The sequence below is a fragment of the Podarcis tiliguerta genome (genome assembly GCF_965153285.1).
Source record: "Podarcis tiliguerta genome assembly, chromosome: 7".
Taxonomy (NCBI): domain Eukaryota; kingdom Metazoa; phylum Chordata; class Lepidosauria; order Squamata; family Lacertidae; genus Podarcis; species Podarcis tiliguerta.
In genome coordinates this window covers 62957487-62974486 of record NC_139540.1, presented here as the reverse complement: position 1 = coordinate 62974486, position 17000 = coordinate 62957487, and the positions used below count along the sequence as shown (strand labels likewise).

Below are 17000 nucleotides of genomic sequence, written 5' to 3'. Positions count from 1 at the left end.
TCCCTCCTGTACTGCCCTGAGCTAAGCCAAAGTTTGGTTTAGTCACCGTATTATCTGAATCCAAGTTCGTGGTTAAGCTCGCTCTTCACTGGCTTTAGCAGAAATGGCACAATTTATAGCCCTCTTCAGACGTTTCAAGCTAGACAATCATAAACAAATTCTCCAGCAGCTGCTTCCCACCCCCATCCCATCATTACTGTCAGCTTCCAACTCATGGAACACAAACTTCCGCACTGGGGAGCTTGTTACATCCATGGAGGCTCCCAGAATATTTTCTAACTTTGTTTTCCCCAGATTCTAAATACTCTCAGTTATGAAACACTTCTGCTACATAGATTTGCTTTTTGTGAATTGGATGTCAAGTAGAATGGTGACGGGATGGAATTAACACACACATCCCAAGTGCTTCCCACCCCTCCCAAAAGAGTGTTTTGGGTTAGCCTTATTCGTAACGGCTGAAGAAATCTTTTACCAAAACAGAAATCATAGAGAAAACAGAAATCATAGAGAAAACGGATAAATGCCTTTAATGTCCTTGAAGGGACACATGATCTCAAGTGCGAATGAATGGGCTAAGAGCATTCAATGTTAATAAAATGTAGTGTAAAATGGAGGGAAATGATAAACGCAAATTAGAAATTGCAGAATTATAATTTGATGAAAAATCAGAATAAAATATTGCATATATTATGTTATAGTTTCAGAATTACATTCTGGCGAGGCTGTGGGATGTTTGACACACACATCTTGTTGAAGAATTTTAGAAATACAATTAAACATACTGTATACACTTGCAATATTATTGGACAATCAAGTATTAACGTTTCCCCTCAAAAGATAATAGGTATGAGCATAAAAAAGTATATTAGATTTTAACAGACCAATCCTAATCATGTTTATTTGCTTAAGCAAATCTTACTGGAGTCATTGGGACTTGCTTCCTAGTGGATATGCTTCAGTTTGCAGCCTTAGATGCAAGAAAGTGAGTCATAATGCTTTTCTCATCTGGAAGATTTTCATGATCTGTCATTAGATCATGGCAAGTATCTGTTCTGGCATCCATAAGCAGTCTTTGCTTGAAATTACTGTTGGGGCAAAGAAAAAAAGCCTTCCATGACATCTAGTATCTTTTCTTACTTTGTGAAATTAAAACCAGCAACTTTACTTCACTGCTAACTAGCATTGAAGAAAAATAGGACTCTTTCCTGCCTACTGTACATAAGCAACCAAGAATACAAACACTTTTTGGACCCCCATCTATAAAGCAATTAACATTTGCAGATGCGTTTGTTTCTCTGTAATACCACCTTGGCACCCTCTTACCTATTTAAATAGTTCCACACAAATGTAATAAAGCTGGAACCAGCTAAGTATAGGCATTGCTGCCTTATTGGTCCCAGATAATGAAGAATGCAAAGTAGGTGAGGTAAAAACCTTTATTAAAGCAATTCCTCATAATGCAAAGGTACAAGATATTCTGGCATAGAATAGCTCTGCAGCAATTGAAACCTTCATGTAATTTCTGATTTTCTGTCCTCCCCACCCTCTTAACTGTAATAAGGATTTCTTGTCTTCCTGTGTTGAGGTTCCTGTAGAATTTGGATGTTTGAATGTTGCAGCATAAGTAGTGATCATTTACTTTTAGGTAGCTATAATGGAATTCATAGCATTGTTGGAACATACGCAGCTCCATTCGGTAAGGATCTAAAGGCACAGTGAATGTAAAAGAGTCAAGTGAGGCGATAAAATCTGGTTGTCTGATATAGTACCACTGTACTATATTGTCTACCCTTGTGCACCTCAGAATTAGCTAGGGCATTCTGTTACTGCCAGTAAAAATGTGCTATAATAATGTTTCGCTTTGTAATAATTAAAAGGGTAAAGGTACCCCTGCCCGTACGGGCCAGTCTTGACAGACTCTAGGGTTGTGCGCTCATCTCACTCTAGAGGCCGGGAGCCAGCGCTGTCCGCAGACACTTCCGGGTCACGTGGCCAGCGTGACGAAGCTGCTCTGGCGAGGCAGCACAGCACACAGAACGTCGTTTACCTTCCCGCTGGTAAGCGGTCCCTATTTATCTACTTGCACTTTAAAGGTGCTTTCGAACTGCTAGGGGGCAGAGCTGGGACTGAACGACGGGAGCGCACCCCTCCGCGGGGATTCGAACCGCCGACCATGCGATCAGCAACTCCTAGGCGCTGAGGTTTTACCCACAGCGCCACCCACGTCCCCTTTTGTAATAATTATTTAGTAATATAGTAGTAGATAAATTTTCACACTTTGTTCACCGCATCTGCTGCCTTTCTGGTAAAAAAATAAAATAAAAGTACAAACTTGCTATGCACAGCAGTATAATACTAGAGTTGTCCTCTCTGCTTTATTGTAGCATAGTACCCAATGTAGTACTAGATAGGGGCAAGAAATGCCACTGAAGGCTAAATTTTAAAAAAGAAAGAAAGAAAGAAAGAAAGAAAGAAAGAGCTGAGTTGGTGGTCACAGTTGCCAAAATTTAAAAGGGGGGCTCACAGCAGTTCTTTTTCAGTTGCACTGTGAACCTGCTCTTACAACCAGTCTGACAAATGAGGACCCCAGCCTGCTTGTCTTGCCCACCCCAGCCCCACTTGGACTTGTTAGTGTCTCTACCTCCAACTGGAAAACGTTGACCCAGGTGCCCTGCAGCCGAGTGCCGAGACAGGAGAAGTTGTGTTCTTCTATTAAGGGCATTTGACTGCAGGGTGCTTGGTTAACTGTTAAAAGAGGCGGGGGAAGAGGCAGCACTAACAGGCTCCAACCAGTTTTCATTTTGCTGTCTTTCTGCTCAGCTGCTGATTGCAGTGGTACCTCAGGTTACAAACACTTCGGGTTACAAACTTTGCTAACCCGGAAGTAGTTGCTCCGGGTTGCAAACTCTGCCCCAGGATGAGAACGGAAATCTTGCGGTGGCAGCGGGAAGCCCCATTAGCGAAAGCGCACCTCAGGTTAAGAACGGTTTCGAGTTAAGAACGGACCTCCGGAACAAATTAAGTTCGTAACCCAAGGTACCACTGTAGTTGTGAAGGTGGGCTCGTAGCGTGATTGAAGAATGTACGCTGAGACTTCCTTTTATTCTGTGTCCGGTCCAAAAAAGCTATCCGAATTAAGGATAAGTATGCCGTATCCAGAACCCTGGAAGCTGTTACATGGGAAAACCGAGTTATTGTGTTAAGCTTTCAGGAAATTGAAGATGAGAAGAAACTTATTTCAAACAAGCACAAAAAATGAAATTATTCATTGAAAAAATATAATCTAACAGAAAACCTATTGGGGTACATTGGACCTCATGATGTTAACAGAATGGAAAGCAAAACAACAAAATATTGGACTCTTACAGTAAATAATAGGAGGGGTCCATGTATCTCAGTAGAAGAAGAAGAAGAAGAGTTTGGATTTGATATCCCGCCTTTCACTCCCTTTAAGGAGTCTCAAAGCGGCTAACATTCTCCTTTCCCTTCCTCCCCCACAACAAACACTCTGTGAGGTGAGTGGGGCTGAGAGACTGTGACTGGCCCAAGGTCACCCAGCAGCTGCATGTGGAGGAGCGGAGACGCGAACCCGGTTACCCAGATTACGTGACTACCGCTCTTAACCACTACACCACACTGGCTCTCACTGAGCCATGAAATATGAAAGGGTGCAAAGTTGCAAGGTAGCTTTCCATCTCAAGTGCATTTCAGTTGCACATGAATGAAAAATTCATTTAAATTTAGCTTGTTGTTTGGAGGCATGCAATGGAGAACGATATATGGTTATCTAGTAACAGGGTTATAGACATGAATGTGCTAAATGTGTTACACATCTGCTTCTTTTTCATACTTCATTGTAAATAAAACTAGAACAATGATGATTTGTCTTTTGATATCTAATCCCTCCCGGCCCCTCATGGGTTCAACATTTTATATGTATTTTCCCTACCATGTACACCTAAGCAATCTCCTGCAGTTGTATTTCAGACACTGTTGTCTTTCCAGGTTTTCGTTATGGCATCCAAATTTCTGCTTTCGCTGTGGTTGCTTTAGGATTTTGCCATTTGCATATTTTCCATGGGTAAGCCATTTAGGTAAGCTAAACTAACAATGCCGATGTCAAACCATACCTCTGTTGAAACTTTTCACAGGTACATCTACCTTTATAGAAGCGTTGTCCACAAACGGTACCAACATACAAGCTTCAGTAACGGGAGTGACAGCCAGCAAACGAAGATTTATCGATGAAAGGAGGGACCAGCCTTTTGATAAAAGGCTACGCTTCAGTGTGAGGCAAACAGAAAGCGCTTACCGGTACAGAGACATTGTTGTCAGAAAACAGGATGGCTTCACACACATTTTGCTATCAACAAAATCATCAGAGAACAATTCATTAAATCCAGAGGTTAGAGTCATTTGTTGCTGTTGTTTTTTATAAAAAGCACTTTGTTTCAAAGATAATGTACAGCAATTTGGAAGCAAAACGGACAGATCTTTCTCTCCCACCCACTTTGGAATCTAAATCTAAAGGTTGGATTTAGCGGAAGTGTAAGAGAGTGAGAGACCAGTGTAGCAAGGGATTAATGTGAACAAATGCAGTAATGCAAATATTTGGCAGTATCAATATGCTACTGTGGTTCAACAGCTCCTTCTTAAGTTATAGATGGAAATAAAGATTATGACTTTCAAATAACACAACTCACCTGGGAGTAAGCCCCATTTAATTCAGTATAACTTACTTCTGAGTAGGATTCCTCTATTAGTAAACGAAATGCAACTTCTTTAAGAAATGAAAATTGGAGAATGGGGTGGAATGAAACTGAACTGGGCAGCTGACTCTGTAATTGTTGAGAAGTCCGCAGAGCGGTCCAGTCACCAGGGTCCACAGTAGCTCTGGTAGCGCAGAAAGGTTAAGCTTGGATACAGTTGGGAAATGTCAATAAATTAGGTGAAAGTTTTTGTGGAGGATTCTGAGGAGCAGTTTGAATGAGAAGAAAGAGAGGTGGCTCCCCGTCCATTTTCAGAGTGCACATCCTAGGCACGCAGGCAGCAAGGCGAACTTAATGAGTGGAGTTGTTTGAGAGAACCAAAGGCTTTAGGGTAGTTGAGTGTTCTGGAGTTAGATGAACAGTAGCTATGGTCAGGGATGTCATGGGAAATATGGACCCACAGAGGTCTAGTTAATACCTGCTGGTAAACCATAGCTTAGCACTACATGAACAAGCTAGAGCATAGGTAGGCAAAGTAAGGCCCGGGGGCCGGATCCAGCCCAGTTGCCTTCTAAATCCGGCCTGCAGACTGTCCGGGAATCGGCGTGTTTTTACAGGAGTAGAATGTGTCCTTTTATTTAAAATGCATCTCTGGGTTATTTGTGGGGTCTGCCTGGTGTTTTTACATGAGTAGAATGTGTGCTTTTATTTAAAATGCATCTCTGGTTTCTTTGTGGGGCATAGGAATTCATTCATTTTTATTTTTATTTTTCAAAATATAGTCTGGCCCCCCACAAGGTCTGGCCTCTGAGCTAGAACAAGTCTGGGCAAAGCCTTGGGCTCCTGCACTCTGTCGTCGTCCTCCCTTCCTCTCACGTAGCCAGGATGAGGATTTTGCCAGTGTTTAGTTTCACTTTGGTAGAAGCTCGACACGTCCTTGCATATATGAACCAGAGATTGTATGCTACCACGAACGGTGGCCAGATCCAACACAAGCCAAATTCAAACCATGGGTTGTGAAGCTGGCTCATTTCATTAAAATGATCTGTGATAAACCTTGATCTCTGGTTTATGTGCAAGAATCAAAGATCTGCTGGGAGTGAAATGCAAGCAATGGCAAAATACGCCAGATGAGGAAATGCATTGTGTGTGAACTCAAGGCTGATTCTGGTTTGTGCACATAATAGCACTGTAGTATGGTTTAGCATTGCATACTTTTGTAGCCAAAGTAGAGCAATACTCTGTTTCAGTATTGCCAACTAATGTGTTAATTTTCAAAACGAAAAATTAATACAGTTAAACATTAGCCTTAATAGAGTAGAATTAATGTAACACAGGTGCCAGTTGGAACTTTAAATTATATTGCGATTCTGTTTTTGTTTCTTGCCATTTTTTGTTTGGAATTTCCTCAATTTTTACCTATTTTTAAGTTGCTATGTTTGCTGAGACTTGCAATTTCTGGTTCTGATCTTAAGATAGTCAGTGTTATTCTTAAAAAACAAATAAATCCTGGTTTGTATTTGTAGTGTATTACATTGTTGTTGTCTCCTTTAATAACGTGAAAAGGAGAACTTTGTAATGAACTTTGTCCTAAATTTAGATTTTGCTGAACTGGTTGCATATGCCACCTGCTGTTCAGATCACAGAAATGCTATGTGAATGCAAAATCTTAAGTTGCAATATTCTGCATCCTATTTTCATACATATAATGTGTCTTGCTTGCAGGTAATGAAAGAAGTCCAAAGTGCACTGAACACAGCAGCCGCTGATGACAGCAAGCTTGTACTCCTCAGTGCCGTTGGCAGTGTTTTCTGCTGTGGCCTTGACTTCATTTATTTTATTCGACGCTTAACAGATGATAGAAAAAGGGAAAGTACTAAGATGGCAGATGCTATTAGGTTTGTGAAAGTCTTTTTCCCATTGTGCATATCTGATTATGAGCTTAAAACATGCCACATATTTAAATGCTAGAGTGTGATATCAGAGGTACTGTACCTACTCACAACTGGTGTTTCCCCCTGCTCCCAATAGCCATCAAACTCATAATAAATCAGACTGTCTATATGAAGATATCATAAGGATGTTTACTTTCGATTTGTATATCCCAGCTTTCCTTTAAAATCTCCTCCCAACCTTATTATTATAGGAAGCAATATTCCCAGTAGACAAGTTATATGTGTTGAATGTTTGGAAACTTCAAGTTGCGTTGAAACATGTCTGGCTGCACCATCTGCTCCCATAATTTTTTGAGTGGTTATTTTTCATCTTCCATGGTCCACATAAATAGCACCATACCATGATTTGTTGCTGTGAAAACATGGTCATGTGCTCTCCCTGCCTTTCCTCTTTACTTCTCTCAGGGTTCAAACCATTTCTGGGTTTTTTGGGGGTGAGGGAGGTTCATATGAAAAGCCATGGTTAGTTAACAAAACAGGGTATCCAACCAGAACTCTTCATAACTAAAACTCAGAATATTCTGCAAGCCCACAATTTACACACATTTTTTATCGATTTATTTATTAGATTAATATACCGCCCTTCATCATAAGATCTCAGGGTGGTTCACAGAATTTAATTTGTGCACATTGGTCTTTATGAACATAGCAATTAAAAAAAATAAAAAGGGGGCAGAGAAAACACATATTCTCTGCATGTCTTCATTTAATCTTATTTGAAAGATGCTTCATTGTTTTCTATACTGACTTTTTCTAAAGTAAACCCGCAACTTAGGTAGGTGTTATGTTCCGCAGATCATGCCTAAAGCCCAAATGGCATATATAGTCAAAACCCATTGGATTCAGTGGTAGGAGGAATTGCCAATGTCATTTTTATCAGAGCCTTCCCCCAATGACAATTAATTGCTTAATTCCTGGTTGGGAAAGTGTTGAATCTTCTAAAAGAAAATGCCTTCTAATTTATATTATTGGTTATAATCTGGACACTGTATCTTCCTCACCTGATCCTTTCAATCACCCGCTTTTGCCCAATAACATCAATGATGGTTCTGAGCCTTGTAAGTGATTTACCATCCAACAACTTTATAGTCTCCTGTTGGATTTTGTTACAAAAGTGGGGCTATGCTACCTAGGTTAATAATTGATTGCTATCGCAGCAGCTTTGGCATGGAGGTGGCTACAGCATTTTGTTACTAAAATATGTATTCTCATTTGATATTCATTTCATTTCAGGAATTTTGTAAATACCTTCATTCAGTTTAAAAAGCCCATCATCGTAGCTGTAAATGGCCCGGCCATTGGACTCGGAGCATCTATATTACCTCTGTGTGATGTGGTTTGGGCTAATGAGAAGGCTTGGTTTCAGACTCCGTATACGACGTTTGGGCAAAGCCCTGATGGATGTTCATCCCTTACATTCCCAAGAATAATGGGCCTGGCATCTGTAAGTAATCTGTAAAAGATGTACTGTATTTAATAGTATTTCTAGCTTTGGTGCTCCCATTTGTGTCTTGCATAGCCAACATGACCTAAGCGTAACTCTAGTCTCACAATGACATGGCTTGCATGCAACAGTTAAGTTCAGCTAACGCTTCGTGCAAACCGAGAAAGAAGATTGTGGCTGCTTTGGTCTTCCTCCTCCTGCGGTGCTGTGAGATTAGCCATGATTTGGCATAACATGAGACGTGAACCCAGGCTCACAGTTTGTCTCACTCCAGGCAAACTGCGATGTGTAGCTAAGTTTGCTCTTGGTTTACGGCTTGTGGTTTGGAGGAGCAAAACTGCAAGCTTGGGTTCACACACACAGTCATCCTGCAAGTCTCACTGCTGGAAGTCTGGAAGAGGGACAAAGCAACCACAATCTTTTCTCCAGGAGCTCACATGCATATTTGCACTACGCCATGGTTTAGCTTAGTATTATGTGAGAACTGAGCCACAGTTTATTTAAGCAGAGCACTAAAAAGGAAAAGTTTCACTGTCTTGCCTTATATATATTCCTCAAAATTAGTACACTTGAGCCAGTGCTCCTAAGGTCATTGTGTCTGCATTGAGGCTGTGTGCAATAAAACTACATTCCTTCTTTAAAAACAAAACAAAAAATTTGCAGCATTTCAGCTGCTCCAATGCTAGGAAACCATTTTCTACAGTTCTGATATGTAAAACCTGAGTGCTTTCAGTTTGTTTTAGAATTTTGGCAGGGACTAACAATCTTTCAGTGTGCAAATATCTCTGGCTCTTGATCATTCATTGTCTGTTTGCTAACAGTGGCTGCAGTCCAGCATGCATTTTAGTGTGCTTAAATAGCAATGGTCCCAGCAGGACTTAAATTTTTGTGCCTGTTCTCCAGATTACTCCAGAATACAGCTCTCAAGTTTATAAAACTATAGCGTCCAGTCCAGGTGAAAATAAAAGTGGTTTTATTGGTGTTACATTTCTGAATCGCTTGCTGTTCTACATATTTTAATGATGCGTAAGGTAATATTTATAGGCAAATACATGCTCTTGACAGTATGCATGTCTTCACACCACATTTATACCTTTCAGGCATGCATTGTGCAGTGTGAGAGTGACATTGCATTCACATCTATAATTTTGTATCACAAGAAAGGAACCCAATACTGAATTAACTATTAACCAGATAACTTTCCTTAGTAAACAATAGCTTTATGTTGTTTCCCCTCTATGTAAGTTTGAAAGTGGCCTAAAAATGGCAATTCCTTCCTTCCTTGTATTGTTTTTACTCGGCTGTGGTACTTCTATTTCTGCCAAAGATACAATCCTCACTGAGTAATACTTAAATTGTAATCATAATTTCTTTGCTAAATTTTGGTATGCTTTTAAAGTATGTTAAGAAGAGTATCAGACATTGCCTTTAAAGGAATGTAGTATGCCATCTGGTAAATAAAAGGATTTTTAATTTAAAAAAAATATCTTACAAATGATTAAAAACATATAATATACTTTTAAATAAACTTAAGAGTTTAGAAGACAAAGACAAATTTACAGTAAAATTATCTGTAATACTGTTGACCACAGATCATTCTCATACAAATCAGATTATTATATGGAGGCATAATGCCCACTTTGAATTTCAGATTCCTGTCTGGGACTAGTGCTTGGACCACATGCTCCCACTTTGTCTCCTCCACCTGCTAGCTGCCATATTTCAATCCCCTTCTGTCTAAACTATGGCTTTGTGTTATATCTGAAAAAGCATTAGTGGCTAAATGTCAGTTTGCTAATCAGGAGCAAACCAAGATGAAACTGTTTTTAAAGATTCTGGTTCGTAATGCCAGCATGCAAAGGAAAAAGGGCCTATGGGGTGTTGCACACATTGTGGCCATAATATTAAGCTATCACCAAATCCTATTCAGTATTAGGCTATCACCAAATTTAATAGATATTCCTGTTAGCCAGACATAGGCAAACTCGGCCCTCCATATGTTTTGGGTCTACAACTCCCATCATCCCTAGCTAAAAGGACCAGTGATCAGGGATGATGGGAGTTGAGGTCCAAAAACATCTGGACGGCAGAGTTTGCCTATGCCTGCTGTTAGCATTGTGGAAATGTCCATTATGTCCCACTGCATCTATTCAATCAATCAATCAATCAATCACTGTCTTCCATCTCTTCTTCTGAACTTTTTCAGACTCATGGCACGCTTGTCACTCCTTCTGGCAGCATGTGACCTGTAGAATCGTAGAGTTGGAAGGGACCATGAGGGTCATCTAGTCTAATCCCCTGCAATGCAGGAATTTTTGCCCATTGTGGGGCTTTGAACCCACAATAAGAATCTCATGCTCTACTGACTGAGTTATCCCAAGGCAACGATATCCTTAGGCCTATTGAATGGCAGGGTGCAGTAACCTAGGCTTTGTTGGGTTTATGAATATCGAAGCATATTTACTTTTATTTATTTTACTATATAGATCCATCTTTCACTCTCCCCCCCCTTCTCTCTCTCTCTCTTCTCTTATGGTGATGACTTCTTTCTTTTTATGACAACTAACTGGGGATGTTACTATTGAAAACCGAGTTTGGGGTCCTGACCTACCAGTTGAAGGCCTGTGCCTTAGTTTATGGGCGTTCCTTTAACTCTTTGGCCTTACCTTTAGCTGGAAGGACCATTGCACCTTTGAAAGGGAAACATGGCCCTGTAAAATCCTCTAAAGAAAAAAAAAAGGTTTGTTCTTTGAAGTGTTAATAAAATTGAATAGGTGACTAAGTTGTTGTGTTTTGTAATAAAACTGGTTCAGTGATCCCAGGCCTCCATTTCAAAACAGCCTTTCAATTGTAGTGTATTTAACCAGAAACATCTTGGCCTATAAGTATCTATCAGTAATGTCCTGGCAAATGAAATAGAATTAGGTAGAACTTGAGCACCATTAAGCAAATAGCAGCCATGTGCCAGTTAGAAGTAACTTACACCTTGTCCAAGCTTTTAAATCTTTCCACATTTAAAGGTGCTTGAAGGGATATTATTTGCATGAAATGTTTCCTATTGAGTCAAACATATATATATTCCCAGGTGCAGTACTTCCTGTTGGTTTGCAAGCCCCCTCCGCAGAGGCTGTCCCCTCTCACAGTTCTCGGAGCTTGCTTACCGGTAACCTCCTCTGGCTGACTTCCCGGACAGACCGGGGAGATATTGATAGGCGACATTTTCCCAAGCGTGGCTAAATGCACACCCCCTCCTCCTGCTTCCACAGGGGAAAGAAAAGTAGTCAGAAATCTATTTACATGATGTTTATTTCTGACATTACAGCACTACAGAAAAACACGTCCTTTCAGTTCAGTTCTTCCAGCACGTCTGACAAACTTCCTGTACATGCGCACACGGAAGGTTTCAAATTACACTCTTCACAGAGACTTTTCCAGCCTGTGAACTTCCTGGGAAATTCTTCTTTCCCACAGATAGGCGCATCATGTGATGTCAGCAATCTGGCTGTCTGCAGCTGCGATGTTTCCATATACTGACATTTCCACCATATACCTGCCCAGGAGAAACATTCAGTACTCTGTAATTTAGCAGAGCAGCCTGGAGGAATACCCACATTACATTATTCAGACTTAACTAGGTCAGACCCAAAGGTTCCAGTTCTCTAAAGGAGTCCTTCCAGCGGAAGAGAACCTTTGGATCCAACCCACTGCAATTAATGTTAAGTCTGGATACGTTCCTTGATTGTTCCATTTCTGCAAGTGATGCTGAGATTGACTCTTCTGGATTAGACAAATAGCAGAAAAGCTCCTTATGCTAAATTCTCTGTCCTATTGATTAACAGCCTTGAAAGTAATGGGTTCTTTTCTTACTACTACAGTCATTGGCTCTATAGCTATAGCAAACAGTAATGGGAAGAGTGGATACCACTGACATATGCCCATGTACAATAGAAAACGTTCAGAGTAGAAGCCATCGGCCCTCAGATTCAAATAAGTGATCCAGTTTCTATGTCATAAAGAGATGCGAGATCAAAACTAAATACAGTGGTGCCCCGCAAGACGAATGCCTCGCAAGACGGAAAACCCGCAAGACGAAAGGGTTTTCCGTCTGCAGAGGCGCTTCGCAAGACGAATTTCCCTATGGGCTTGCTTCGCAAGACGAAAATTGACAAAAAAAATTGAATTTTTTTTTTTGCTCCAAAACCCCTTATTCTGAATCGCTAAGCTGCTAAAAGCATTTTAGCAGCAAAACCGCTAATCCCCCCCCTTAAAAGCCGTTTTTAGCCCTTTTTTAGCCAATAGCGCTAATAGCACTACTCCGTCAATGTGCTTGCTTCGCAAGACGAAAAAACCGCAAGACGAAAAGACTCCTGGAACGGATTCTTTTCGTCTTGCGAGGCACCACTGTATAATTAACAAGGGCTTCGGAAATGTAAAAAATTCTCATACTAATTAAACATTTTTTATGTATTTAGCTGTGTTGATTTTCTTTGTCTGAAATATAATTTATGTATGTTAGCTTGTTTGTGAATAACTGAATTTGGTCAGGGTGAATGTATACTTTCATTAAGGAGTATGTATCAGGATGGTAGTAGAAGAATGTACACATCCTGCAAATACAATGCATGCAACGCTCAAAATTCGCCAGGTTCATTTTGTACCTGGTCATCGGCCATTGGATGGCACCAGATGTCTCTACCATCTGGAGGTGCATACCTGGGGATCCTTGGATCCTGACGGTTTTCACATACTAACAACACATCCTGTTGAATTCTCTCTCTGATATTTTATCTGCACAATCAGAACGAATTTCAGGAACCAAAAGTTATATTAAAAAAATATGACTTTTGAGGCGTCTGGCCCCAAAACGGCAACTAGGCATTCCGTTTTGGCGACTTTAACCCTGGTTTAAGGAGACATTTGGTGCTTAGCTTATATTAATCACAGCCTGGAGTCTTGGTAGTTGTGCCTCCCCCCAAAGCTTTCGTAGACCTTAACTTCCACTGTCATAGAGAGTTTAAACCATTTTTGATACTCCCCTTGTCTAGAGATTCAGATGTATATATAATTTACAAAATTCTACAAGTTTTTGAATCACTTTAGCTAGATCACTTCCCCCTGAGCATTATATATCTATGAAATTTAATGAATTAGTGATAGATCATTTTAGTGATGAATTGGACATGAGGGAATGCCTTCCAGATATTAATGTGGGATATCTTTATTAGGCAGCCCTTGTTTAAAAGTCCTTGGAGAATGAATACAGGATCTTGAAAAACTTACTAAATTGGAGAAAAGGTATAAGCAGCGCCATAGATGCCAGGCAGCAGAATTAATATTCAGGAAGAAACTTGCCTGCTCAGGGTCTAGCAAGACGGAATAGACTCTGGATTATCTGGATCATTGTGAATGGAAAAGTGGAACGAATTGTTTGTTGGAATATGGATATTGTCAAGTACAATATGGTCTCCATTTGTAGACAAATGGTCTCCATTTGTAGACATTACTTTATTGCTTATACCAACATGCTTGTAATTTTATCCAGGAATGATCAGATTCGCCCAGTTGGTACCATTTCCACATTATTAGATGAAGAAGTCTTAGTATAAAAATAATAAAGCTTTGTGTATTATTTCTGGAAAATACACAACCAAAAGTACACAACCAAATTGAACAATATAAGAGCCAACATAAAGACACAAAAAATTAACAGCAACAACCCCCCTGCCCAAACTACCCAAGCCAAGGATTCTGCTCAGCAGCTTCAGCTTTTGTAGCTGGAGTCAGTCAGCCCCCCCCCCCCCGGCCAGGTGGGAAAAGTATAGCAAGGCAGGGAACAAGTCTTCTAATACTCAGAGTCAAGATGCATGATTGTAAATGACAAAATAATTCATTAGCTGTGCATTGCTTCTCATTGATAGACCTACAGTGCAGTCTTCACAGATATTTCAGACTTGCTTGAGCTAGGAATAGGCAATAATAAAAATGCCAATGTAGTTGTTTCTCCCCTCCCCAGGATAGACAGAAATAATGATTAAGCAGCACTGAAATATTTGTCATGGGATTTGGCTTCCCAGGAAGGCTAAACTACACATTACATGGCAGATCTGTGATCAGATTTCCCATTGTCAAAAAGGAACAGTATCATTTGTAATGATAAATGACATTTAATTGGTCTTGAATACCGTTGTAAACACATGTGGCTGAACCGTTCATTTTTGTTAAAGTAACGTTTGCTTAAATTTAGTCTTCCTCTCTGCAAGCTCCTGCTGATAAAACTCTCATAGGTTTAGAAATGCATTTAATTACACAGGGTAAAATTGATGACATTTGAATAGAGCTTCTGTCTAATCAGTTGGCATCTTTAAAAGTTGACAGCTCAGTTTTTGCTCATATTTTCTCATGCACTGAAATGCTTATATCTGCATTCTGGCATGTTCAGATAACATAATAATAGGAAAACCTCTGATATCTAATCACAGCTTCTTGTTTGAAGCCTGGTGTTTTCATACACCCTTCCCCCTTGCTTTTTACATTTTCTTTCTTGAGATGTATAGGAATTGTCAAAGCTGCTGCTTCTCCTTTTCCCCCCTGTTTTTTAAAAAAAGGAATTTCCAAACCTCCTGTGATTTACAGCTGTAATCACATTTCCATAGATGCTCATGCAGAACGTTCTTTGGGCATGTAAATACCTCCTTTGGGTAGTAATGGTCCTGTCAAGATTTGGATGTTAGTGACATCAGTGGAACTATTGCAGTTTAGCAAGCTCGTAAACTGAGCTGAATGGCATATGTAAATAGTACCACTGATTTGATTTTGTGATAACGCTGGTGACATTTTGGGTGTCCTTTGTTGTGAGAGGTCCTTTGTGTGGCTTTCTTGTTACAGTCTCTGTATTAATTATTCAAATTTCTTCAACCCTCCAAAGAGTAAAAAAAAAATATATGCTGTGATTTGGGGAAGTTGCAACAATGCTAGTTGAGTTTTGGACTCTTGGGTGAGGGTATTCATCATGCTCTGAGTTTATGAATGTGTACATGCATATGGAATTTTGCACGACTTGTTTATATGATTCACAAGCTTCCCCTTTCAACTTGTATAACACACTTTAAAAAGAAAAAAAGCTTTACCTTTCCTGCCGTGGGGGATCTTTAACACATTAAAAAATTATATATAAAAATCTTTTTTATGGTACATTTGATAGTGACTGTGCGGTTGGATATTAGATAACACATTTTGGTGAGACTATGGCTCCAAATCAGAGGTTTGTGGGCTTTCTTGTGCAACACTAGCACTGTTTCACCCCACAGCCATAAGAGAGGATTTTATATTCTTGAGCCTTAGCTTGCACATTTGTAAACTTGGGGACGCCCATTTGCATGTCTGTGAGTCATTTCGTGATATGGCTCAAAGCCACTCCATTATTTAACCAAGTATTAGTCATGCTAAATATGTTCAGTCTGTCGGCTCTTTTCATGCATCATGTTTAGTTCACAAATTAATTTGAATTCACTATCCATATTTCAGTTTTCACAATATCTGAAATTTTTATCACGGTTTAAATCCATTCAAGCCATTCTTTTAAAGTCTGAAAAGCTAGTGTGTCCAAATTAAAATACATCTATAATATTTGCATGGTAACAATTGGCATCCCCAGTAGTTGTATAAGAAGTAGCAGCTCAGTTGCATTGGAGCTAGGGTTGCCATCCCTTCCCTTTAAAAATGGAACAGTACCATTTTGGCAGTACAGAGCCCCCTGTCTTGTTTGGCCCACAATTTGTCCCATTTTTGAAGTCATAAAAATAAAAATTGGCATTTGTGTGCTCACCCAAACTAGCTTGTGTTGCCTGCAACCAAACTTGGCTTTCACTGAAAAAACAGTATGCCGTAATCTGATGCACAAAGAAGTTTGATACTCAAATGTATGCAAGTGGGCAGTAGACTGTGATGGCACTGGATCATTTAAGCCAAAGTCCTGCTAGCTGAAATGATTTCAAGAGGAAATTGTTCTCAATTTTACCTGTACAAAGTAGACTGCTTTCCAGATTAACCAAGAACAACAGAAATCAAAGTGTCTATTTTTACAAACTTTTGTTTCAAAGTTTGTATAATAATGCTTTGTCTCAATATAAAAAAAGAAGAGATGCTCTCATTGAATGGAGCGAGCTCTGTTTCAGGAACAAGTTAGGTATTTATTTATTTATTTGGGTGATTTATGCACTACTTGTCCCCATAGTCTCTTATTATAAATGGATATATCAAAATGCAGTATGTGTTTACCTTACTTTGGCACCAGCAATTTTACCTACAAGATCCATTGATGTGAGGAATTTGGGTGTGCAATTCTCATCGGCATCCAATATGAAAATATACTGAATTTTCATAATTAAAGATAAATAATACTGCCTAGTTTCAAGCCAATTAAAAATGTGAAACTCATTGCATTTGCAGGATCTTTCAAGTATGTAATGTATTTACAGGATAAAAAAAGTTTTTAAGAGCATTATTTATTTATTAAGCAAAATTTTGGCATCATCATTTAGTATCTGCTGCTTATGCAGAGTTTCTGTTTATCCCACCATGCCATTTGCTTTCATGCTTCTCTAGTGCTACAGGCTTTAATTGGCTGGTCAATCAACTAAGCCAATCTGAATCAGTGAAGGTTGTAATTAAGGGCATACTTGCTTGTTTTGCTCATTTATTCAACAACGATAAGGACAGCGAAAGAAAATATATTTTAAAAAATACCTTTCTAAGAATGTTTGGGGTTTGTCTTTCTTTAATGGTTGTTTCCCAATTCCTTCATTATCTGATGCAAAGATCTATATTGAGATTTTAGCAGAGTGCACATTTTTAAAGCAATTCAGTTGAGAGACCTAAATTGTATGCCATGCT

General features: G+C 39.5%; 2 protein-coding genes across 9 annotated transcripts in view; one reads left to right on the top strand and one right to left on the bottom strand.

Moving 5' to 3' along the window:
• Positions 1–17000, top strand: part of CDYL (chromodomain Y like) — a 90922-nt gene that overhangs the window by 69393 nt on the left and 4529 nt on the right. For both annotated transcript variants that reach the window (XM_083449494.1, XM_083449493.1), the window contains 3 exons: positions 4152–4405; positions 6435–6607; positions 7898–8108. In XM_083449494.1, the coding sequence (XP_083305620.1) occupies positions 4152–4405; positions 6435–6607; positions 7898–8108 (638 nt within the window). The remainder of the gene's footprint in view (positions 1–4151; positions 4406–6434; positions 6608–7897; positions 8109–17000) is intronic.
• The window catches only part of RPP40 (ribonuclease P/MRP subunit p40), a 29175-nt gene continuing 29052 nt past the window's right edge, over positions 16878–17000 (bottom strand). For all 7 annotated transcript variants that reach the window (XR_014513386.1, XR_014513387.1, XR_014513388.1 and 4 more), the window contains one exon: positions 16878–16927. The gene's annotated coding sequence lies outside the window, so the exon portion shown is untranslated. The remainder of the gene's footprint in view (positions 16928–17000) is intronic.